At 38.1% G+C, this 24,371-nt stretch overlaps 2 protein-coding genes across 6 annotated transcripts; both read right to left on the bottom strand.

The window, feature by feature from the left end:
• Positions 1–555: 555 nt before the first annotated feature.
• Positions 556–6,397, bottom strand: LOC106162346 (indolethylamine N-methyltransferase-like). The gene is made up of 3 exons (XM_086998484.1): positions 5,273–6,397; positions 1,545–1,752; positions 556–1,051 (listed from the first exon to the last, which is right to left on the bottom strand). The coding sequence occupies exons 1-3, from the start codon at positions 5,421–5,423 to the stop codon at positions 625–627; spliced, it is 786 nt and encodes a 261-aa protein (XP_086854610.1). The 5' UTR covers positions 5,424–6,397; the 3' UTR covers positions 556–624.
• A 23-nt stretch (positions 6,398–6,420) lies between these two features.
• Positions 6,421–14,635, bottom strand: LOC106157908 (uncharacterized). 5 transcript variants are annotated; one of them, XM_013533700.3, is made up of 3 exons: positions 12,020–12,117; positions 7,689–9,267; positions 6,421–6,459 (listed from the first exon to the last, which is right to left on the bottom strand). In XM_013533700.3, exons 2-3 carry the CDS (start codon positions 9,054–9,056, stop codon positions 6,442–6,444), a joined length of 1,386 nt encoding a protein of 461 aa, XP_013389154.2. In that variant the 5' UTR covers positions 9,057–9,267; positions 12,020–12,117; the 3' UTR covers positions 6,421–6,441. The 5 variants fall into 5 exon arrangements, with proteins under 5 accessions (XP_013389154.2, XP_086854606.1, XP_086854607.1 ...); XM_086998480.1 differs by lacking the exons at positions 6,421–6,459; positions 12,020–12,117 and adding exons at positions 6,663–6,764; positions 14,443–14,635; XM_086998481.1 differs by lacking the exons at positions 6,421–6,459; positions 12,020–12,117 and adding exons at positions 6,663–6,764; positions 13,978–14,136.
• Between the last annotated feature and the right edge of the window lie 9,736 nt (positions 14,636–24,371).

Genomic DNA, 24,371 nt, shown 5'->3' with positions numbered 1-24,371 from the left:
ATGCGGGTATATATTCCAGAAACTAAGGTCTTATGCTCATTGAAACTATACATTGGTCTACGTAGACCAATCCCACCTCCATGTTACTTTTGCTGAATGCATTCAGTTTAACAGATTTTAAAACACGCAGTGTATGAAATCGTTTCTGCGCATGCTCAAAACATTTAATCTCGCTCCTAGTAAGCAAACTCACAACAACGTTTGGCTGCATATTCGAGACGTATGCGACGTTAAACATCTACGCATTGGCAATATTTTCATGCATTAGCGCTAGGTGTGACATTCTCTGTGTGTGCATGTGTTTTTGTGTGCGCGCGTTTGTGTTTGCGTGTGTATTATCAGAGATATAGGTCAGTATACTTATACAGTCTGCTGTTTCTCTGTCATTCTCACACAAAGCCAAGTGAAATTAATATTCTTTTTTACATTTCTGTAATTCATTTTCATTTATTCTTCCAAGATGATATGAAACATATTGAATGGCATTGACTCTAATCCATCTGCATTTTGTTAGTTGAAATTTCAAACTGTCATTATTAGTTCATATCTTCGTGGGTTTCAGTCATTTATAAAATATTCTCTTTAAGCTGAGGGACCTTTAAGCAGGCTTCAAAAATTGGAGGATTAGACAGCTTTTTTCTTGGCAACGATCATATAGACTCCACTTGAGTTGGCAAGATGGCCGCCCGTCGACTCTTCCCCTTCATACCACGATATCTCATCTAACCCAGCAGATTTCAGAAACCGGATGTACTCTTCCTTCTCCAAACTCCGCGCAGAAAAATGAACATCTCCCACAATATAGGCGCTCTGCCGCAGACTATTCACAATGATGAGATGGCCACCATCTTTGAGCAGTGACATCACATTTCTGATGACGTGATCAAATGTAATGTCATCTGAGCACGCAGCCTCGAGACAAAAAATACTGGTGACGCAATCGAAAGGTTTGCTCAATACTGGGTACAGTGGATTTGGGTTTCTGACGTCACACGGGTATATAGTGCTCATTTTGTTGCGGAAACTTTCTTTCAGAGCAATCCAATTTTCCCTAAAGTAACAACAATCATATCAGTAATTTGAATAATAAATATACCCACGTGATTTATGATATCATGTATTTCTTATCTTTTCAACTTGCCAGGCACAAAAAAAAAAAAAAAGATTGGAAAATTACAGGCCTACTTAACCTTTTCCCTTACCTTTCATAGATGTATTTCATTCTTATAGTACGTGAACAAAAACAAATTTGTCGTATCAACAGGAGGTATGATGAACAAACCTGTTTCATCACGGTAAGCAAGTTTTTTATTACAATTTCACTTAAAGTAAAATCTTTCGTCATTGAACTGTTTTAACAAATTTAAAGGTTTATAAATGTCCCAAAGATATGCCATTTAGAACTAGCTAAATCATTCAATTAAAAATGGTATAATACGTCAAAGTGTATGGACGTTTCGAGCAACGAATCTCTAGGAGAAGATTTTTTTTTAATGAATTTGGCCTTCAATCTCGGAGAGAAGTTAAAAAAGTTAAACACTCACTCTTCTCCTTCTAAATCGGCTACACATCTGAAGGTTGAATCCCAGTCAAACGCCCCTGCCTCACCATCTCTCCATTTCCTCAGTGCCTCTCTGTTCTTCTCTGTGAAGTCACTGAACGCTAGCTCGTTAAAATACTTGGAAAGTATGACATGGTGCTTAATGGTTGGACCACTCCCTAAATCCAACAGTCTAGCTCCGCCTATTCTCCCTGACGAATATATGGATAAATATATACATTATCAGATTGTTTTATTAATATTACATGTATCTCTTAGCGGTGATACATGTAGGCGTATGGCAAACAAGTGACCCAAAAATTTGAGTGTTGCTTTCTGCACTACACAATTACTAAACTGAGACTAATAATCTCACATAATATGAATTTTAAGAGTTGGTGTAGAAGATAGGTACACCGAATTAATCACCTTGAATTAAACCCAAGTCCCTCTCCTTTTTCAACTCCGTACATCAGATGCAGAAAACATTCACTAGTTTGCGCAACTTGGATATAGAAGCTTGAAGGGGATTAAGGGTTTTTGAAGTCCATTAATTCGATGAACCCATGCTTCTAAATCTCTGTTTTTCATGCAAATGAAGCAAAATAGTCTCAGTTAAATAACTGCATGTTGTGCAGAAGAATGCAACAGAAAAAAGGCATGCGGGGAGACTAAAACATATGTTTTACAACTGTTTCGTGTACAAATGACGGTCGTATTACTTGTTGTATACTGCTTCTAACACAATGCAGACATGGCACCCTGATCGAGTTATAGAAGTCACGTCGGTGAAAGGAAATTACAGAGGTATTTATATGTTTATTATACAAAGGTGGGTTTTCAGTAACACCCGAATTTCAGGTTTTTTTTTTTTTGTACTAATTAATTAATTAATAATCCGTCAATAAATTAATACGTTGATTGATTGATTTATATAACTACTTTTAAAAGATGAATAAATTTTAAATTTACGAATAAAATAAGTAATATAAAAGGAGATTGACTCAAATGAAATACATAAAATTAAATGGAGTGTAAAAGAAAGGTAATGTAAAATCTATTGAAAGTAGTCACACAAGCACATATTTCTTAGATTGTCTGTTCTGATATCAGGGACTATTGACTTTAAGGGTAGAGATAACGATTAAGGCCCCTTTAAACTGGACGGCGTCCTTACTGCGTCCCTTCTGAGATCAAAAATTCGGTAAGGACGCTCAACTGTCGCCAAAGTAATTAAATCGTGTATTAAGCCCCCTTTACACTGGACGGCGTCCTTTTTGCGTCCCATAATACGGCCCTGATTGAGGGGGGGGGGGGGGGGGGGAGATAATAATTTACGTGCCGACAATATTGGCCGATCATTGAACGTTCATTCTGCAACCAAAGCGATTCTTGTGTCTCTTTTTTACGACCAGCGTTATGCCAGTTTCATGGTCAAAGGACGCAGACAGGATGCTGTCCAGTGTAAAGGGGGTTTTAGTGTGAAGGTGCCTGGGTCCCTGTGCGTCCTATGAACGGCCTAATCTTGACCTGTAAAACTGCGAGCGACCTGTGCGTCCGATAAGCGACTTGTGCGTCCACTCAGTGACCTGCCTGCCTCCACTTGTGCAGACCGTGGGAAATTTTATTTTATTTTAATTGAGTCGCGGGCATGGGTACACACTCTACGACCTTTCTTCCTCCTGCTAGACCGATGAGCGTTGTTTGGGCGTCCTTCGATATATCCTGATTCTTTTATATATATTTGTTCATCGGTACTAACCCGGTCACCCAATTAAGAACCTCTTCAGAAAACAAAACAAAACATATAATTAGGAATAACCTTCATTTTTCAAACTACTGTAATGCAAGGTCTGCATGGACTGATAATAAGACAGATTACCATTGTTGTCCTTAATTAGAAGACGAAACAAGGCCGACTGACACAACATAAAGTTTGGGTTCGTTGTCAAAAGACGCATCCTGCAAAAAATGCAACAAGAACTGCATCTTGAAAAAAAGCTAAATATTCGTTTTATAATTACCTCCAAAAATGGATCTGTTTCAGAAAAAAATACTGCATTGAATCGGATTATGGGATAAAACGTAGAGTGCAAAGTTTCCTCAACGGCGGAGTATTTCAAGCGATTTGTAGTAGTGTAATAATTGAAAATGCTAAAGTGACATTAGCTATTTTACTGAATTTAAATTGATAATATTGATATTTCTCATTTTAAAAGCCATCGATCATTCATTCGTACTGTCTTAAGGAAACAACACCATCTTATCTTCTTTTTCCTTCTGTCCAGTGATACAATTTGGTACCTTTCCTCCCTTCCCGAACACTCTCCAATTTACCTTTTTTTTTTGCTAGATTTGATCGCAACTTGAGTCAATTTACTTTCTTTCTAGGAACGACCACAACTTGAGTTTCAATCAATACTGTAGAGTCGCAGAGACCAGAAATCTAAAAATTTACAAATTAAAAAAAAACTCGAAATTCAAAAATAGTCCATCCATAGCATTTGGTTGACTTTGCTTGAATATAAATGTCAAATACACCTACTGTTAACTGTTTTGTTACTTATGCACAAACCTTATTTACTTTTGTAAACTTTCATAATTTGGATAACTTTTGAAGCGTCTGGTGTTTGAAGTGTCACTATCTTTAAGGCACGCAACATACATATATCTTCACACACGCCATATCCAAGACCGTTGGCAAATTTAAAAAAAAAACTTTTAAATATTCGCTTTAGACTTCAAAGCGTCTAATGTTTGTGTGTGGTGGATTAATATTTCACTCCAAACGGAACAAAAATTCAAAACTGATTCCGCTGACAGCGCCGAAGTTTGCCAAAGAGAAGAGTTCGGCAGGATCCGCCCCTTTTCACGTCTGCGCGACCAACTCCATTTTCGAATTTCGTAATCTCAACTGATTTCGGTTGATCATTGTCGATCGATGGCTATGAATTATGCTTAACGATACCTTAAAAGTCAACGCCGAAGTAAAATCCCATAAAGCACAGAAGTAGCCAGTTTTGACAATTGCGTAAACTACCAGTATGAGAGTTTGGTAACGCAATTTCTTTTCCCCCACCGTGGTGCAACGTATATGTTCGACGTGTAACGGACTGAGTTTGATGATGAACTTTTGGCGAAGCTCTCTGCCGACTTCTGTGTGCAGCGAGACAAATATATGTATGCCTACCGGTACAGGCATTACTGTACTCTACATAGTCTATAAGGTCTGGCCTAAAATGCGATTAGAAATGAGAATGCTATTCCATTTTTGCTATTGTAAAAAAATTGGGATTGTTATAAATTTAAAAATGCTTCAAAGTAATTACTTTTTGGTCATATACATATACCTTGCCAATATGCTATGATTCGAACATTTAGACTGGAATTTTTTCCTATATCAATATGGTGAGTTGGCCAGCCAATAGGATCAGTCAAATTGACATCAATTTTTGCAAAATTTTAGACTTCTAGCACTCTGTTGCCGCAAATCTGACAAAATGGATATTCCATGTAAATAAGGTACTGTTTTTAATTTGAAAGTATATGAGGATTTCTACCAAATGTGCCATTGCAATTTTGCAGCAACAATTTTTCTTGCAACAACCAGCAAACAGCTTCTGGGAAACTGTTTGGTTTGCAGAAAATTTCCAGCAAATTTGCTGTAAACTGTTCTTTGGTAAGGGTAGCAAGATCATTCTTTGATATTACATAGATGAAACATACTATTACCAGATCTCAGGACGTTAGCAAGGGTATTCCTCACAAACCTCGCTGTCGGACGCTCCTCAATATGGAAATTCTTCAGAAATAATTCCGTATCAAACAGGTTGTGATATCTGTCTCCAGACACCGCCTCGGCTGTCGCTGCCTGAACGTTCATTTTCCACCTTTTTCCACTGGAGTGTATCTTGACTTTGGATACCAGTATGAGAGATAACGATTAAAAACGTTATTGATAGTTTTCCACTGCCAGAGGGCGAGATGAACTCTTAAAAAAGATGTCATGCTGGTACATGTAGCAGCAACTAAGGCCTCATTCTCAATGAAACTATCGGTCCACGTAGATCGATCCAGTTGCTCAGGGACTCTCGCTGAATGCCATCAGTTTAACAGAATAACACGCAGCGAATGAAATCGTTTCTGCGCATGCTTAAAATATTTTATCTCGCTCCTGGTAAGCAAACTCACAACAACGTTTGCCTGCATATTCGAGACGTATGCGAAGTTATCTGCGTATTGGCATTTTTTCATGCATTAGTGCTATATGCGCTATGTGTGACAGTACCTGGAGATAACTTTTTAGACGTCAGGAAAAGATTTACTTGCCAATATCTGGCCCTTCACAAAGCAGAGCAGGTTAATTAACAAGCTAAATAGTACAGATTCTAAACGCTTCGTTGAAGAACTAGGTCACATTGCATGTTTAAGAGTACGATTTCCACTTAATATCAATTAAAGGTAACTTTATGGCCAAATGAATTACCCTTTCTTTATGGTATGTTTTATATTAATAACTTTTAAAGAATTTAATAAATAAGTAAATGTCTTTAAAGTCTTGCAAGAAAATAAAAAAGGCCATTTCCATGTGTTCCTGTAATTTGCATACGCCGTCTCGCTTTCGACAAATCAGCTACAATTCTCTCAAAACGCCTTTGCCCCCTCCACATAATTCAATCTCTGAAAAAATTCACACTAATATTCCTCTGTTGAAATTAGAATTTTGACTAGCTGAATCATAGTAAGTTTTAAACAGTACCAAATGGTACCGTTTTCTCTTCAAAAACACCAAAAAATTCGGGGCCCTTGAGCTGGCACCGCGAACCCCATGCCAAGGGGGCGAGGGTTGGCTTCTTTTTCGAGGTATTTTTTTTTGGGGGGGGGGGGTATCCTGGGCCCTTCTACCCGCTCTTCGTTTTCTGAAAAATATAATCATACTAATATTCTCTCTCTTGAAATTACAATGTTAACTAGCTAAATCATAGTTCTAAACCGTACCAAATGGCACCGTTTTAACTCCAAAACACTAAATATTTTTCGGGCCCTTGGGTGGGCCCCAAACCCCACGCTAAGGGGGCCGAGGGTCGGCTTCGTATCCGAAGCCTGTCATTCCTTAAAAAAAAAAAAAACCTTCAAATTATCCTGGATCCGCCCCTGCATTTCCCGACACACTTGACTTCAGAGTAACTGAGGGTAGGACCGGCCGTTGCCGCCTGTTGTATTTCTAAAGAAAACAGAAAATGAAGACGACAATGGACATTCAGCATTAAGTATCAAAACAAACCAAATTCCGTTTTATTTCGATTTTTTATGTTACTGAATAAAGACGTTCAAACACGTTTAAATATCAAAACATATCTTCAGAACAAGAAAAGAATTAATGGGAGACAACATAAGACTTAACTATATTTCACTTATAGACAAACTGTTCGTTAAAGCATTTAGCCTTCAATTTCAAAGAAAAAAAAAGCTGAAATGCACCGAACCTCATGAAATTGCAACACACTTAAAAAAATTAACAAAGCTGAAATCACATTCTGAATAATATTTACAGTGAGTAACAGTAAATCACATTCTGGATTTCATCTACAGTGAATAAATCTCATCATCGCATTCCACATTCAAAAGGCAAAATAAACTGAAGAGCACTTTATAGTTAAGGCAAGTTGTTGTGCAGGTTAGGCCTAATTCATATTGGCCCTAAAGTAATATCGCTGTATGAGAATAGAGTGCGCTTGGTTTATATACCTGTAGGCCTACATGTCTGAAAGCCTAAGGCATAACTCATAATTACAGTCAACATTTGAAATGGTGAAGATTGTGCCGTGCGCGCGACAATTTGGAAAGGAAGTCGCAAAGGGGGTGGTGCACTTTGCAGGTTTTGTCCTCTTAAAACATACATTTTACATATCTATCCATGTCACCAAATCGGTGACCCCTCAAGATCGGGAAATTTGTTAAGGATGAGATGAGATGTGTGCTCGTGCACGTAGGCCTTTTAATTAGCCTACTACTCCATTTTTGGATGCAGGAAATGAAAAAGGAGACACTACGTAATGTATGTGTGTGTCATTGTTTTATGCTTGATTTGCCTATAAATTAAATTAATAATACAAAATTTTTAAGAGCATCACCATTGTTATGATACCTTAGGAAACTTATACCCCATGCACTCCAGATCTTTGAGCCAAGCGTCAATAATTCGAACGTCCAACGACTCAATAAAAGTCGTTTCATACAGCGCGACATACAACTCCTTCGTTTCGTGCGCAATGTTTCCACCACGTGAGGGTTTCCAGCTTTGTAAGAACTCCGCTAACTGAGTCGATTTAAAATACAAATCCCATTCCGCGTAAAAATCAGCCAACCAGTTGTGTGCGTTCCGTATCTGCGTCACCCATGGCGAAGCGAAAACAAGGCTACGTTTGATATCCCATAATAGTCTGACGGTGAAATATGCGCGCCAAATATCTGTTACTCTCCCCGTCACTGTAATGGGCAAATACATAGCGAAGAATGTATCATAGGTGTGTAGGGTAGCCTGGGCGTTGTATGGCACCATAATACCATAAGGGACGGCGTAGTATTCATTTCCCTGTCGGAAACCAAAGGGCAGTGGCTGGGTTAGCCGATAGAGGGCATCTACGTCGGGTTCGTGATCGGCCAGCGATTGGATAATTCCGATATTTGTGTTGGGCAGCTGGTCAGTTACTGATTGCGTTTTGGTGGCGTTGTCTTTAATCTTCTCCAAGGGAAATCCTCTAGGCCAGGAGTCTTTATATTGGCTGAAGAAGGGATAGGGGTTCCACAAAGTTTTAGACTGAACTTTCACGTTTTTAACTTCAATCTTAGCAGGATCCGGAATAAAGAGGCTTTCCTTTAACTCGTTGTCATCATCAGTGTCATAGATAAGTTGTGCGCCGTGTTTCATTGCGTATAGAAACCCGATATTCTTTCGCCCGAAATGGTTCCAGGGGAGCAGCTTGCAAATGTTGAATTCGCATTGCTCTTGTTCTTGAACCGTCAGATATTTGACATTAGGGACATCGTACGTGGGGAAGCCTTTCTTGTCTGCTACCACGACGACACACCAATCCTTTTTCTTAGACAACTGGAAGGCTAGTTTGGACGGTTTAAATATGGTTGTAATGACGACCCACTTGTCGCATTTCTTCTCCGTTGGTGACGTGTGGAACGGGCTGCACTTGTTGTTATCGCGCGCGCCGTCGTCGGGTTTATACGCACGAACCTTAATAGCCTCAAACCTCTTCCCGCTGAGAGCGCCGAAGTTTGCCGATGAGAAGAGCTCGGCGGGATCCGCCCCTTTAACGTCGGCGGGATCAGGTCCATTTTTTAATTTCGAATTATTATCTGATTTCGGTTCTTCATTGTCAATCGATGGTTTTGAATAATCTTTGCGGATACTGCAAACATCGACACCGAGGTAAAATCCCACAAAGCACAGAAGTAGCCCAGTTGTCACTATTGCGTAAACTCTGAGAGTTTGGTAACGCATTTTCTTTTTCCCCTCCGTGGTGCAACGTATATGTTTGCCGTATAACAGACTGGGTTTGGTGATGAACTGTTGTCGAAGGTCTCCGCCCACTTCTGTGTGAGAGCGTCGATCTTGGAGAAGTTACAGACAAGTTATGCTTGTAAATCTCGCCAACCTTTACTTCCTTTGGCGGCCTCGTAAATTCTTCAACCCTGTCTCAACCCAACGTCACCTGAAATGAGTAATGTTCACATTAACATACATGAGCAGGGTTATCCTGTGTGAAAACGAATCAAGCAATACATGCACTTATACATGTCGGAGACAGTGTGATGACACCTTTACTTTGTGCAGATAGCACTGTCCCCACACACCGCCGTCTTATGCTTACCTGTACTAGTGACATACAGGTCCGTAGCCAGGGGGGTTCGGAGGGTTCGAAAGAACCACACCTTTTGTCAGGAAAAGGTCCATTTTGGGTAAAATTTTATCTAGGTACACATAAGTTTCGTTGTAAAAGGTCCACTTTTTCAGAAAAAGAACCCCCCTTTTGAATTTGCTGGCTACGGGCCTGAACATAGGACTTCACCGGTGTATTGAATTACAATTACCATTCCTGAAACATCAGTATGTCAGGGACCACAGAATTGGGAAATAATTTGTTATTTACATTTTCTAATTCTGTGGTCGCTGACAGCTAGGCCAACAGCTAGGCAAACATATATAAGGTACTTGATCAGTGACGACGTGTTTTATTACTACGGATCCTCTAAAATGGCAGATTCAATGTGTTGTGATGGAGTGACGTGACAGTCCTCCATGATAACGAGTCCAGTTCTCATTAATTTTCATAGGTAAGCCTCGCCCTACGTTTTTATTCACTTATGTCTAACCTTAACCTAAATAATTAAATGGAGGGTGGGCTCTCTGTTACATGGGTCCTCAGTCTCGTCACACCGGTAGATGTTTCTATTACGCATCGGAAATGTGGTATTTGGCAGAGCTCTAGACAGCTGTTCGCCCGGTGAGCGTCACGCCCTGTTCTGTACTCATATTTTACACCATGCAGACTGTGCTGGTGAAAATGTATAGAGATAAATAATAATAATACATGTACAAATGCACACACACACGCGCGCATGCACACACACACACACACACACACACACACACACTGCGTACACACACAGGATATATAGTATTATACACATTTATATATATATGCATACGTATATATATACTTACTGCAATATCAGCTACACAAATCTATAAATCATCAAACTTCCAAGTGCATTGAAGTAAACCCTAGTAACGACAGCAATAATTCATAAACAATATTAAATGAAATATACTGGTATGTTGTTCCCTAGATCTGTGTGTGTGTTATGTAGACCTGCTTCACCACTAGCGCTATAGGATAATATAGACAACTTTATATAGACAACGTTATATATAGATCGTTATGCTCTACTGCTGATGAAAAGGTTTCGTCCGGCACGTTCAAAATATGTCAGGGACCGTTTGCAATGCATTTTGTCGACCGCGTCATGCGCACTCACTCCACGTGACCCCTCGCTGAATGCAATCAGTTGACTAACATGCCTCTTCCTGGTCGTTTTAGAGTTTGAAACAAGAGGGGGCGTGTTAGTGGTGGGGTTAGTGCGCATCAGCTAGGTGTACCAAATCCATTGTGAACGGTCCCTTAGTATTTTAATATATTTAAAAATTTTAGTGTGAAACCTGCCGCTGACCCCTTCCTCGCCCCCCCCCCCTCCCCACACACCCTCTAAAATCACCGAACGTCCAGCTTTACAACAGAACTCGGGAGCAGGTGTTTGTAAAACTTAATTGAGCCTCTTTATCATGATAACTTTTTATCTTTTTGTCCAGAGATACATTTTGGTGTCTTTCCTCCCTCACCAACCGCTCTCAAAATTACTTTTTTTCTAAAAACTATCACAACTTGAGACTCAGGCCTACCCAACTACCAGACTCGGCACCGAATGATCCTGAATTCACCAGAAGATCGGACCACAATACCCGTTTTCAAGGTGCGCGTCTGGTAGTTGGGAAGGCCTGAGACTTGAGTTTTACCCAATACTGTAAAGTCGCAGAGACCAGAAATCTCAAAATTAAAACAAAAGCATGAAATTCAAAAACAGGTTGAAATAGTCCACCCATCAAATAAGGTTGATTTTGCTTGAATGTTTCATAATGTCAAATATACCTACTGTTTTTGTTTTGTTACTTATGCACAAATCTTTTTTTTTTTTTTACTTTTGAAAACTTTGACAATTTGGATAAGTTTTGAAGGGTGTTGTTCTTGAAGTGTAATTTTCTTTAAGGCACGCAACATGCGTAAGATCTTCATATAGCAACGAGAAAAACATTTTCCTGAAAATTCCAACGCCTTCTCCTCATCATAAAGCGTATCCAAGACCACTGGCAAATTTTTAAAAACATTTTTATAGACTCGCTTTTGACTTCAAAGCTTCTAACGTTTGAACACGGTGGATTAATATTTCACTCCAAACGGAACAAAAATTCAAATCTTATTCAAGGAAATCGTGCCCCCCCCCCCCCCCCCCCCACCTAATTTAGAAAGGATATTCATGTGTCCTCGTGATCAAGGGCAAAGTGCTGAAATGTTACCCTCTACCAGGGCCACAGATTGATTTTTCACAGATATTCACAGATATGTCTCTGGTTAAATAGATGGCTAATCTCTGCACTGTGATTGCCTCAGCAAATATGTCCACATTAATAACTGCGGCACTGGTAGTGGGTATTGAAATGTCATGGTATATGTTTGTTAATCCTGCAGTTGTACAGACATCTAACGCGCACTGCATACCCTTTGGCAAGACAACCTTGATAACCTGAGGCGACTCTGTGGACACAATGGGTAACAAAATGTATTGCTACGCATGCAGAATTTGGACGGACTCAAAACGGCTACTGCACGTGGCATTATTTTAACTCACCCAGTAATACAGTTTCTCTACACTCCTCTCCCTCAGATGTCAACGTACTAAACTGTTTCCTTTTAAAACTTCCTCTAGCCATGTTAATTACCATTCTCAAGTACTGCAGCCCAGCAAATCGCAAATTATCATATATAATAACAATCTATCCACACCAACATACATATTAAATCTACATATTTATCATGTAAAGGATAATGCCCCCCTTCCCCCGTAATTGCCCCCGATGCTATCACTTCATTTTGCTGTGAATTAATATTCTCTACATCTCATTTTTTAGTATTTTCTAAATATTTTAATAGTAAAAAGTATTCAAAGTTAATGAATATATATTTAAGACAGTATAATAGTTAAGAAATACATCACCCATCAGTCCAAGATAGTGGCATCTGAATTATTCTCACTTCATACAATTTATACTACTCAAAAAAAAGTTGGGGAACACGTAAAAGAGCGGGTATTTTAAAAAGAGCGTTTATTTGATCAATAAATATGACCGTGAAAATAATTATCGTCGCTGTATTGAATCGTGCATTGTGATTACTCGTTGCGCTTAGTGGTCTATATATTTTACGTGGTTAAATGTTTAATATTTTAATGTTTAAGTGGTTTACATTAAACATATATACATATTCATATTTCACTGCGAAGTTAATTTAGGGGAGCAGTGGAAGGGGGGATGGGAGGCGGGTGCATGTAATTGCAAATGAAATAAGTATTAAAATTCGCCATAGATTCCACTACAGATGTTATGAGCAATGTGCGGAATGAACCGCTTTAAGGGAATGATAACATACGAAGGTAGCCAGGGCCACTAATCTATGTCGTTATTTATTTTCAACGGTTTTAGCTAGGGTGTACTGTATCTCGATTTAAAAAACAACATGCTGAAATGTTTGTAATCATGATCGTCATAGATATTTTTGCTACAGTGGAGGCTAACGGACATTCTATGCCTCGAAAGTGAAGATTTATTTATGTAGCAAAGCCAGCTACGAGATAATTGATAGTCATCCTCCACTACTTTCGAACAGACCCTGTGAATACAAAGGTGAATGGGTGTAGGCCCTTGATCCTGAGGTCCTGTTCACTTATCTTATCTTCTCTAGCCCGGGGGATCTATTTCAGAATAGCCAGACCATTGTACAGAAACTGCCCGGCTGGGTGTGAAGCGGGCCTTATCAAACAAGTTGAAGAAGTACCCCCCTCCACACACACACACACATACACACACACGCACACACACACACGTGCACAACCCTCTACATGTATCATCCGAAATGAGAAGGCCGCAAAAAGGAGGGAAAATATATAATTATGCATGCATTGCAACGAACTCCTTACACTAGCCCTGGCAACAACTAAAACCCCAAAACCTAATGCCAGATTTTGCAAAAGAAATCCAAGGTACATGTTGGTTCACTTTCGTACGATATGAATTCAATGTAGATCTTTTCCACTTAAGAAAGAGAAAATTGGTATGAAACATCCATCGTGTCTTTGTGTACTACAAAACAGGTGCTATACTATGTACAAGAAGACTACCATTAATTGATAACTAGACTAACATTTTAGGTCTTAGTTTTTGACCAATTTCGGCTAAATCTATTTCGTGGCAAATGTCTACAGGTAAAGCCATGGGTGGCTTCGGTCCGATATCAACTAAAAGCATGGCTTGACTGGGAGGAAGACCTCTTTTTAACTAAGAACTTAAGGAATAAACCGTAAATTCTGGCTCGTACCCACCAATTTCAAAAGGAGTGTTATTATTATTATTTTTTTTTAGAAAAGTGGACCTTTTACAATGATACCTTTGTACACCTAGATCAAATTTTACCCAGAATGGACCTTTTCCTGACAAGAAAAGGGGGGGGGGGGTCTTTCGAACCTCCGACAATCCTCCGCGACCCCTCTGGCTACGGGCCTTGTGATGTAGGTGACGCTCAAACAATGCTTACCTCGAAACCAAGTCGCTACAGCAGTGGCGTACTCATGCTGTCCTTGTTGTCCCCAAGTAGGGGACGGGCCCCTGAGCGTGATTTTAAGATTTCCGACTTAAAGACTGCCCTTAGCTTTATCGTACACATCGACAAGTAGTATATATTATTTAAAATGAAGACCCCGCTATTCTAAAATGCATCGGGGCATTAAATATTTACCTAAAATGCATATGGCGGCTATTGATCAATTTTCTAATACCTTGACCCATTTTCTATGGGTTTTTTTTTTTCGACTCGGTAACTTATTACCTTGTCTTCTTATTTCCATTATCCTATCAAAATATTATATTAGAATAACGGTCATCATTCAAAAGATGACGTGCAACGTGCAGTACAATACACAATTCCATTATTTTTTTAAATTCAGATTAAAAAAATATTACAGGTATAGAAACAGCACTGTGCAATTCAAGCCTACATTACCTTTGCCACTGGCGCCGTACTGTGAAATGGCATACGATGTTCCGTGCGATTATTCACATCGTAAACGGTAAGTCCCTGTATGTTTATATTATCTGCCGGTGCCTTCAGGTCACATTAGGACACACAGGTTGATCGGCTGAAAAGCGAGCGCACGGCGCCCTTTCAGACTCAGTGAAGCAACAATCGTACGCCTTAGGCGCGGCTTTCTGAAGGATCGATACCTTGTCGCTGCAGCCCTCTACCGTTTTATTAGGCTGAAGTTAGTGTCTAGTATTTAGTTTCAACTATCGTTTTTCAAAGCACGATTCTGACACTCAGAATCTAGTGTTGTTTAAAAAAAAATGCTTCTGGCAAAGAAAGTCTGCCGTGGTGACGTTTATGGCCATGTAAACATCCTTTGCTCGATTTTAATTTTGATCGCGTTCAAAATTATTTCTCAAATGTATGCAATAAGTTGAGAATATCACAAGCTCCCTTTGATGCTTGACTTCAGTATTCTTCTGTTTAAAAGTTTAGGATTCATATATTTTCTGCACTGACATTAAGTTCAGTGTGGGCATATATTATAGAACTCTGGGGCCTGATTTTTCGAAACAGAAATTCCGCTGGACTTCAGTTTTTAAGAAAGTGGTAGGAGCCCGTGCTGCTCAACACCGTATTCAAACGACAGAGCCTACGGAATATAGAAACACTCTTATTTTTAAACATATTGTATATTCGCCACTTTTCGAACGTACAGTTGAAAAGGATCCAAAGACCAAACAAGGCAGCAAAGCTGTCAAATGTACAGACAAAAAACAGAAAATAAAGATGCAAAAAAGGTCATTTTGTCAATTTTGATGCAATAATAAATAATGCTTATAGTAGCACTGTCAGTCAACACTGAATTTTAATCTTGCACAACAGGTAACATGGTCAAGAACAGGAGCAGACCCAGAGATATTTTCTGACAGTATTACAAAGTATCTATGTTGATCCATCCTCCATTTTGATGGTCTTCCAACAGAAAAAAATAGATACCAGTCAATATAAACTTAATAACCTGACTGTCTTCCGGAAGACCCAGAAGATGGTCTCAATCCACCCCTTCAATAAGATTACAGTTTCAGGACCATGAGAGTTCAAATTCACATTATGAAAGTCTCAATATTTGAAAAATGATGACAGTGCATAAAATAATATTACATAATGTTTAAAGACAAAAAACAATACAACTGCTTATGTAGAAATACAGAAAATGTGCAGAGCCCCAGGCAGATGAGAGTTAAAAGTCACAAATGCAAGTGTTTGAGAAAAAATTATAAAGGAAAACAACAAAACTAGAAAAGCACTTTGAGAGTGCAGACCTCTGCCAAGGCAGCAATTGTTGATTATTATTGATAATTGATTGATTATTGATCCGGACCACCACAAAAAATTAATCATTGTCCTCTTTGGCCCACTTCCGACAGTTCCTGAAAATTTCTGCAAAATCGGTCCATAACTTTTTTGTGTTATGTGGATGACAGACAAACAGGGGTGAAAATATAACCTCCTTGGCAAAGCTTGAGGTAAATATAATTCCAATGAAGATGCTATTCAAACTTTTAATCTTCCAGTTTGATATATATATATTTAAAACTTATTTGCAATATTAAACAAAATTTACCTGCATAATTATCACTGCTTCCTTATTATTAATCTAGCAGAGAGCTGTACCTTTGGGAGTTTACAGGGAAATATCAACAAGTGTGCTTTACGTAATCTCATTTAATGGCCTATTAAAGCAAATGACTTTATAACTCTGAAATTAATCTAGTGATACCCAAGGGTAATTTACAGACTGACCCACTCAAAGGTCTTCAGGCCCATAAGTCACACCTTAAGAAAAGCACAAAACCATAATGCCCAAAATAGTAGACTACCAATCCTGATGCAATAATACATTATGTTTAACTGCACAGTCAACATCAACTTATGCACAACAGGTAACACAGACGAAAGTAAAAGCATAAGGCTCCAGGCCCATCAGAGTTCAAGTTTATACTTAGAAAGTGCCAGAATGAGAAAATGAAAATTTCACAAAAAATGCATAAATACAATAAACATGATAATCCAATAGAGCTGGTTTTCTCATGAGCTGAAGGCCAATCCTAAAAATCGTACTTGTAAGTTTAAAATTATAATAAGTGGCACAGTTTTCTTTTCATAATGTTTGCAGTAGCAGTGCAAAAAGATTGTCAATTTTGATGTAACATTACATAATAAATTAGAGAATAATTATCACCAATTTTTGTTTATTGACTATAAATAGGATGGACATGTAGAAAATATGATTACCATTTGGCTTCATGTCCATGGGAGCTCCGAGTCCCACAATGAATATGCCAAAAAGATAATGAATATTACACTAAAATGTATAACTTCCAGAAAAAGAAGCCAATTAGACTGCTTTTCTAACTCAGGCTGCATTTTAGTCCTGTGTTTCTTTTTTGAAAGTTTGACAGTCATAAGTAACACGGTGTTCCCATAATGGTCATCAAGGCAGCAGCACCAAAAATTGTGTTTTCTTCTATTTTGATGCAACATTACATAATGCTTAACAGCATAATGACCATCGATTTTTAATAATAAAATATAAGTGTCATGGATTTTCACAAAATGTGACTAGCATGGGTCTTCAAGCCCGTGGAGGTTCTAAGTCACACCTTGGAAATGCCAATATGTGAAAAATTAAATTTTCACAAAAAACTGTTTAATTGCCAGAAAAATTTACCAAACAGACTGCATTGCCTACTGAAGCTGTATTTTAGTCCCATGTTTCTTTCCTGTAAGTTTGAGAACAGTAAGTGACATGATTTTCCTTAAATGGTCATCATGGGAGCAGTGCCCAAAATAGGGGTTTCTTCAAATTTTGATGCAATATTACATAATGTTTTACAGCATAATGACCATCAATTTTTAATTATAAAATATTAGTATCATGGTTATTCAGAAAATGTGACAAGCAAAAGTCTTCAGGCCCATGGAACTTCAAAGTCACATATTGAAAATGCCAAAATGTAAACAAGACAGCACTGTTCTGAAATGGGTTTATTTCCATTTTTAACACTTTTTTAACATAAAACAAAATAAACATTTTACTGCCATTTTTATATGACCAATGAAGAAAATTGATGAGATGGGAAAAGTATCAATAGAACAGTTTTAAATGCCCAACTTCCTCCATTCTGAGATTCTGAACATAGTGGATGAATGCATCTGACAAACTGCAATGATATGAGTTTATTTCCATTTTTGACACTTTATTACACACATGATAACAATTTTACCATCATTTTTAAAAAATCAACTAACAATGTTGTAAAGATGCAGGAAATGTCAAACAAACACTTTTACGTATCTTATTAGTTCAATAATGAGACTGTTAACATGCCTAAGAATTGAATGTGAGGAAATGTGAAAAAACAGCATAACTTCTAAAATAATGGACTGATTATGCTGATTTTCAAACTCAACCTGCGTTTTAGTAAGATTGGCCCCTCCTGTGAGTATAATGACAATTGGCCAATCTGTTTTTCTTATATTGTGTTATCAGTGTTGCATATATATTGAAAAAAGTGAAAAAACAGCATAAATTCCCTACAAGTGACCCGATCGTGCTGATTTTCGAACTTGACCTGCGTATTATGAATATTTATCAGTTCTGTAAGTTTCAAGCCAAAAGGTAAAATGGTTTTCCACTTATCGTGTTATCGGTGCTGCACATATGCTGAAAAAAGAGAAAAAAATAGCCTAAATTCACTAAAAATGACCCAATCACGCTGATTTTCGAACTTGACCTCCGTATTATGTATATTCATCAGTTCTGTAAGTTTCAAGCCAAAAGGTAAAATGGTTTTCCACTTATCATGTTATCGGTGCTGCATTTATGCTGAAAAAAGTGAAAAAACAGCATAAATTCCATATAAGTGACCCGATCATGCTGATTTTCGAACTCGACCTGCGTATTATGAATATTCATCAGTTCTGTAAGTTTCAAACAAAAAGAAAAAACGGTTTTCCACTTATCGTGTTATCGGTAAAAGTGCACGGCGACGACGGCAACGACGACGGCGACGACGGCGACGGCGACGACAGACGCAGATGACGGCTATATGTACAGACACATCTGTGTCTGTACATAAAAACTTTCGGAATACCGCAAACGTAGTAGAAGTCTACGACAGGGAGACGCAAAGTTTCGCGGATCCTAGGTCAGAACAATTCCAGTAGTTCTGTTCAATTTATATGAAAAAAAACTTTATTTCATATTGTCTTGTTTCGTAATCAACTTCCCTTACAAGTATACCATCAGAGATTTTTCAGCAATCTAAAAAAGGGGGAAAAAAGAAACAATGAAGTAGAATAAAATTAAATAAAACAAAAAAGGAACAAAGTAAAATGAAACTGAACAGAGAGAAAAAATAATGATAATAAGAAGGATAATGGAGAACATTGCAGCGTGCAGTATCCATGTTCAAATCCGATTTTCCTTGAAAAATGTATCTTTAATATTCATGAAATATTCTTCGACCCGCCACTGCTGTTGGATTTTATGTTTTATTCTTAAAAAAAAAAAAAAAAAAAAAAAAAAAAATTTTAGTTGTCTCCCGTTACGTTTAATCGTGTCTTTGCGTTCACTTAAGACGGAAATGACATCAGATATTTTCGTTTGAGAGGTAAAAAAAATTTTAGGGGATTCAAATTGTAAAAGGTGTGTAGCTTAACACTATATGCAGAAAAAGAAAACGTGACTTTGAGACGGTTTTAAACCTTAAACCTAGACCTTCAATTTAAGGCCAGTAACACTAGCAGATTCGAAAAAAATATTTATGTACAAGTAGCCTAAGTTAGGTGACTAAGAGCGCATTCTCAACGAATTAAGCCAGGCTTTACAAAGCCGGTGACCTAAAAATGGCGGACGTACATGAAAGAAAAACCGCCTAATCTTTTAATAGTCTCTCCGCCTCTCACACGCCTCCCCACACGTCGTCCCTGCGGGGTACAGTAATTAAATTTCGGCTCCGAACATTATTATTTCCGTGAATATCTCTGGTGATATTATCTCCGTAGATAGTCGATTCATTGCTGCTCTACGGGCCAAATTATTCCTTTTTCGTCTCTGTTTTCAAAGATAATAGAACAGAAGAGCTTTTTTCCTTCGATCGCCTTCAGCCGCCATGCTTTCTTCACCACGAGTTTAACTGATGAGCATGCGCACTTAATATTTCTCAGGTAGCTTCCGCATGGCGAACGGAGACGCGATTTAATTACTGTACCCCGCAAGGACGACGTGTGGGGAGGCGGAGAGCCTATTAAAAGATTAGGCGGTTTTTCTTTCATGTACGTCCGCCATTTTTAGGTCACCGGCTTTGTAGAGCCTGGCTTAATTCGTTGAGAATGCTCTCTTATCCACACTGCACTAGGACCACGTCTTGGACAGTTTGGCAGACGGGGTTTCAATAGTGTTCTAACACAATCACATTCCACAATCATCAATTGGAACAGACTTCTCCGGATTGGAAAAAAATCACGAAATCATGTGACACGCAACGAAATACCGGCATCCGCGTCATAGGTCACGTGGTTTTACGGTTGAAGACTCCACCCTCAGCGAACGGTAGAACAAGAAGTTGGACTTTCCAACTTCTTGGGTAGAACTACAAAAGGCCACCGGCTTTTTCAAAAAAGCGAACTGCATGAAGTAGTAACAAATAACACCCCATTTCCATAGATTTTTAGATCGATCTATCCCTGTGGGGAGTCTCACTAGATTACTGTCAGCTTGGCCGGCTTAAGCGTCTGTCCCGCCTACTAAAAGCTGTAAGGGGGTAATTAACTATGGTGCCCGCTCGGCTAACTGCAATTTAGCGTGAACCCCCAGGGAGTTAGGTCGATCTAAATCTTAACCTTTAGATCGATCTAAATCTCTGGGAAAGCACCCTAAGAGTTAAAGAGCAGTACTTCAAATGCATTGGTTCACAGGCAGCTGACATACTGTTTGACCCCTCTTAATCTCGGCAGTTTTCATTGTTAGAAATAATATCTATAAATTCAACAAATAGCTACTATACATAAACATTCAGCAGGGACAGGTGTACTGTACAAGATATTTTCAGGACTCTCTCAAACACTGTTACACAGGTGAGAAACATGAATAACGCTTTAAATGAAAGTGGAACACCAGAAACTGTGAGTATGGTGAAACCGAAGTCATTTAACAAACCAACTCAGTCTAAACACCACGAGTTCAGACATGAAAAACGAAGTAGAAACCCCCCGACTGAGAAAACATGGAACGTTGGATCACTGTGCAAAAGTCTGCAAAACTGAAACTATTGTTCATGTAAATGACTGTTATGAACATGATAATCCAGGGGTGCATATACATTTGGTGTGGGAACCAATGCAATATACACAGACATGCCAAATATGGTGGAAATAGAGATAGGCGGCGTTGATCTCAGTGTATTACCAGATTCAGGTGCATATTTTAATATCATTGATGAAAATACATGGGGAATGCTGAAATCAAAAAAAAAAAAAAAAAATAATAATAATAATAATAATTATTATTATTATTATTATTATAATAAAAATGAAAATAAGAAAAATAAATGTGGCTCAGGCTCTTGTGGAGGACCACAAAACAAACAGTATTATTCATACACGTCTGAGAAATCTTTAAAAGTGAAGGGAACATTTGAATGTGACATATAGGCAGGTAAAGGAAGAGACCATGTGGAAGTAGTGAAAGGACATGGGGTTTGATATGAGTTGATTAGATTTGAGAATTTTCAGTGTGGTTAAAAGAATTATAGTTGGAGGTCATATGTTATTCTGCAAATGTTTGAAAAGACAATTTAAAGAGTGAAATGTCAATAAGCATATATTTGAAAGGACCGTTTCTCTCCAAGAAAGGAAGGGATGTTGTGTTTTGACTTGACATTTGAATAAACTGTTGTTAACTTAGTAGAGTTACTTGTTCCATTGTTAATTCCTTTAATTATTATTAGCTTGTCAAGGAGCCGGATGTATCATTTCTTAGTGTTATGAATATGAAAAAAGCACAAGCGTTGCAAACTGGTTCAATTCATTGAGTGATTTGAATTGTGATGTAATTTAATTCAAAAGCATCAACAATATACTGGGGTTTGTCTTTGTGCACATGTAATTCTCTTTTTATTGTACATCTATATTTATGCTAGGGTATACATAATTCTTTTTCAGAGTTTATATGTATGTAGCCAGCATGCAAGTTGAATACATTGAAACAGTTACTGCATGGTTATTTATAATTTTATTATAACTCTCCATCATCTAAAAAACAAAGTTTTTTTTCATTCATTATTCAAGATTTATTCATTATAGAACTACAGTGATTTGTGATTATGATTATTAATGATATGTTTGAATAAGTTTAAAAATGACAATGTATAATATTATTTAGGTTAAAGTGTGCAAAAATATTTTTCCTCCTCGAACCCATTGTACATGCAGAATTAATTACAATTTTGGTATTTTTGTGTTAGTTCAGATTCGATGAGCAGCTTTGTTTTGTAAAAAAAAATGTATATAAGTGACATTTGCCCCTGTTTAGTGTCTGAATATTTGCCCTTTTGCAGTGTTGTTATTTTAAACTTACATTGTTTTGTACAAAAAGACAAGTTTCTTTTTTATTAAATGTATTGACACTGTATTTACTGTTGATTTGGTTACACACACACACACACACACACACACACACACACACATATATAATTTTAACATAATTGAACAGATTTTAACTTTAACTAAAAAATGAAGCCATAAATAAAGTGATTAAGGCCTTTTAAAACTGAAAACATCCTGTAGAACTTAATGTATAGGGTTAATATAAGGTTCATTCATAAATAACTTTTATGTAACTAATTAAAAATTCAGTTAATATAATTTTCAGACTATCTAAAGTAGGAATTTTCAGCAATAAAATTTGGCCATGAAATCACCACTATGATATAATAAAGAATATATTTGTGTTGGAGACAGACAAAGTGTTGTTGTTTTTGCTTATAATTTCGTTAAGTCAATTTATCACTTACTTTGGAACAAAAAAAAGGTAATTTTGGGCCTACGTAGGGCCAATAAGCTGGATGGCATAATTACATTGGGCCAACATCGTACCAACGTCATAACCCTGATGCTGGGCCACCATCGGGCCAACCATTACCCACCATCGGGCCAACGTCGGCCCACCATCGGGCCAACGTCAGCTGGTCGGCAAAACGACGTTGGGCCGACGTCGGGCCAACAGATGGCCGATGAGCACGGACGTCGGCCCGACGCCGGCACCGTCGCTGGCCCGACGTCGGCCCAACGTCGTTTTGCTATCTGGGAAATTACCCCGGGGTCCAACTACAGTAGCCCCGGTCTCCCCTACAGCTTAAAGGGACAAAAATAGGATTTGAAACGCTTTCTTAGTGCATGGATTACTTCTTTTTGAACTTATCTGAGAACTATGGCTATGTTTAAAACATAAAATGGCATATAAATGGCCTTAATCAATATCGCAAAAAAGAATCATATTCACCGTCCTCAAACCCCGGGTGTCAGCCATCTTGACACAGTTTGAAATAACGCGGCTTCTCGACTCAGATACGAGATGTAAACAATGCAGACAGCATGTCTGACTAAAACGTGAGCATGGGCGTGAAGAAAAAGAGGAATTGTTCACAGAATCTTTGCAGGCAAGCGATTTATATTCACTATTAGTGCTTTAAAATATCGGGTAGTGGAAGTTAAAAAGCGTAGATAACTGCTAATAAATGTTTCCTCGGGTAACGCACTCGCAGTCCCCAAACCACTCCCACTGGGTACTGCTACCCATAGTTTTAAAGTATGGATGCATGCACGCTCGGCTGTTACCTTGATTGGATAGTAAACGATTGTCGTAAAATCGCTAAATGATATTAAAACCGGGTGCATAAACTTGAAAACCACCTAGAACAACCTTGGACTACCACATTAATCCAATACAATGCAAAAATAAACTATAACAAGTGGTTAAAGCCTTCAAACCGAATGTCGTAAAGTCCCCATATACCTCCATAGAGACAATAAAATAGAGTAAGCTTGTGAAACAAGAAGCCACCAACTTAAACATAATAATCGAAATAAAATACTGCCGGGCATCGGAGCGGCCTAAAACTTGGCACGCTTACCGCAAATACTGCAGGCTACATCATCCCGTCGCTCGTTTGTAAATTCCGTGCATGGCATACGCATTACGCACAATCAAACCGTATATCCAAATTCCACCTCTGATGTTTATTTTGGTCCTCTCTAACCTCCCATTACGAAAAAGAAGCCATGCCATTGGACAATGCGACCTCTGCGGTTACGTCATTTCCTGAATTGGATTGTGAATATTTTAAAGATCTGTTTTTGCAGAAAGGTAATGAGTTGTCTTTTAGTTTAAAAGGACACAAAAGAGAATTTTCATGCCAAAATTAATATTTAACGATTTATCCTGGGGTAAACAGTATTTTTCCGCAATTAACCAACCTTTAATCTTCCATTTCCAGCACTCGCCATCACACTGTAACATTTTTTGGAAAATACAATAAAATAAAACCTCCACTTATGCGGAGGTTAACCAACAACCAAATCCATTTTCATACTTAAATTCTCTAGACCTTTGGATATCGCGAGATTCTTGTATTGCAACTGTGAGTCACAACACTGCAATCCAGTTACACTTACAGTATCTAGAAAAATTTAATATTTCGGTATTATATATATTCTTTTTTTTAACTTGAAAACCCCAGGGTGAAAAAATGGTTTTAAGTAACATCCGCTGTTCATTGTGTCTGTCTGGGCAGAAGTTTCTGATTATATGTGATCAATTCACCATCAACTGAAACAAAATA

The sequence above is a fragment of the Lingula anatina genome, unplaced genomic scaffold (genome assembly GCF_051362555.1).
Source record: "Lingula anatina isolate TDL-2025a unplaced genomic scaffold, LinAna3.0 unanchor82, whole genome shotgun sequence".
Classification (NCBI taxonomy): Eukaryota; Metazoa; Brachiopoda; class Lingulata; order Lingulida; family Lingulidae; genus Lingula; species Lingula anatina.
This window is presented reverse-complemented; position numbering and strand designations above follow the sequence as displayed.

Coding starts and splice junctions, on each gene's coding strand:
- LOC106162346 (XM_086998484.1), bottom strand. CDS start 5,423: ATGAACGTTCAGGCAGCGACAGCCGAGGCGGTGTCTGGAGACAGATAT. Junction 1,753..5,272: donor TGCTAACGTCCTGAGATCTG/GTAATAGTATGT, acceptor TATATTCGTCAG/GGAGAATAGGCGGAGCTAGA. Junction 1,052..1,544: donor GCCGATTTAGAAGGAGAAGA/GTGAGTGTTTAA, acceptor TTGTTACTTTAG/GGAAAATTGGATTGCTCTGA.
- LOC106157908 (XM_086998480.1), bottom strand. CDS start 9,056: ATGCGTTACCAAACTCTCAGAGTTTACGCAATAGTGACAACTGGGCTA. Junction 6,765..7,688: donor TGGGGTATAAGTTTCCTAAG/GTATCATAACAA, acceptor TGTTTTCTTTAG/AAATACAACAGGCGGCAACG.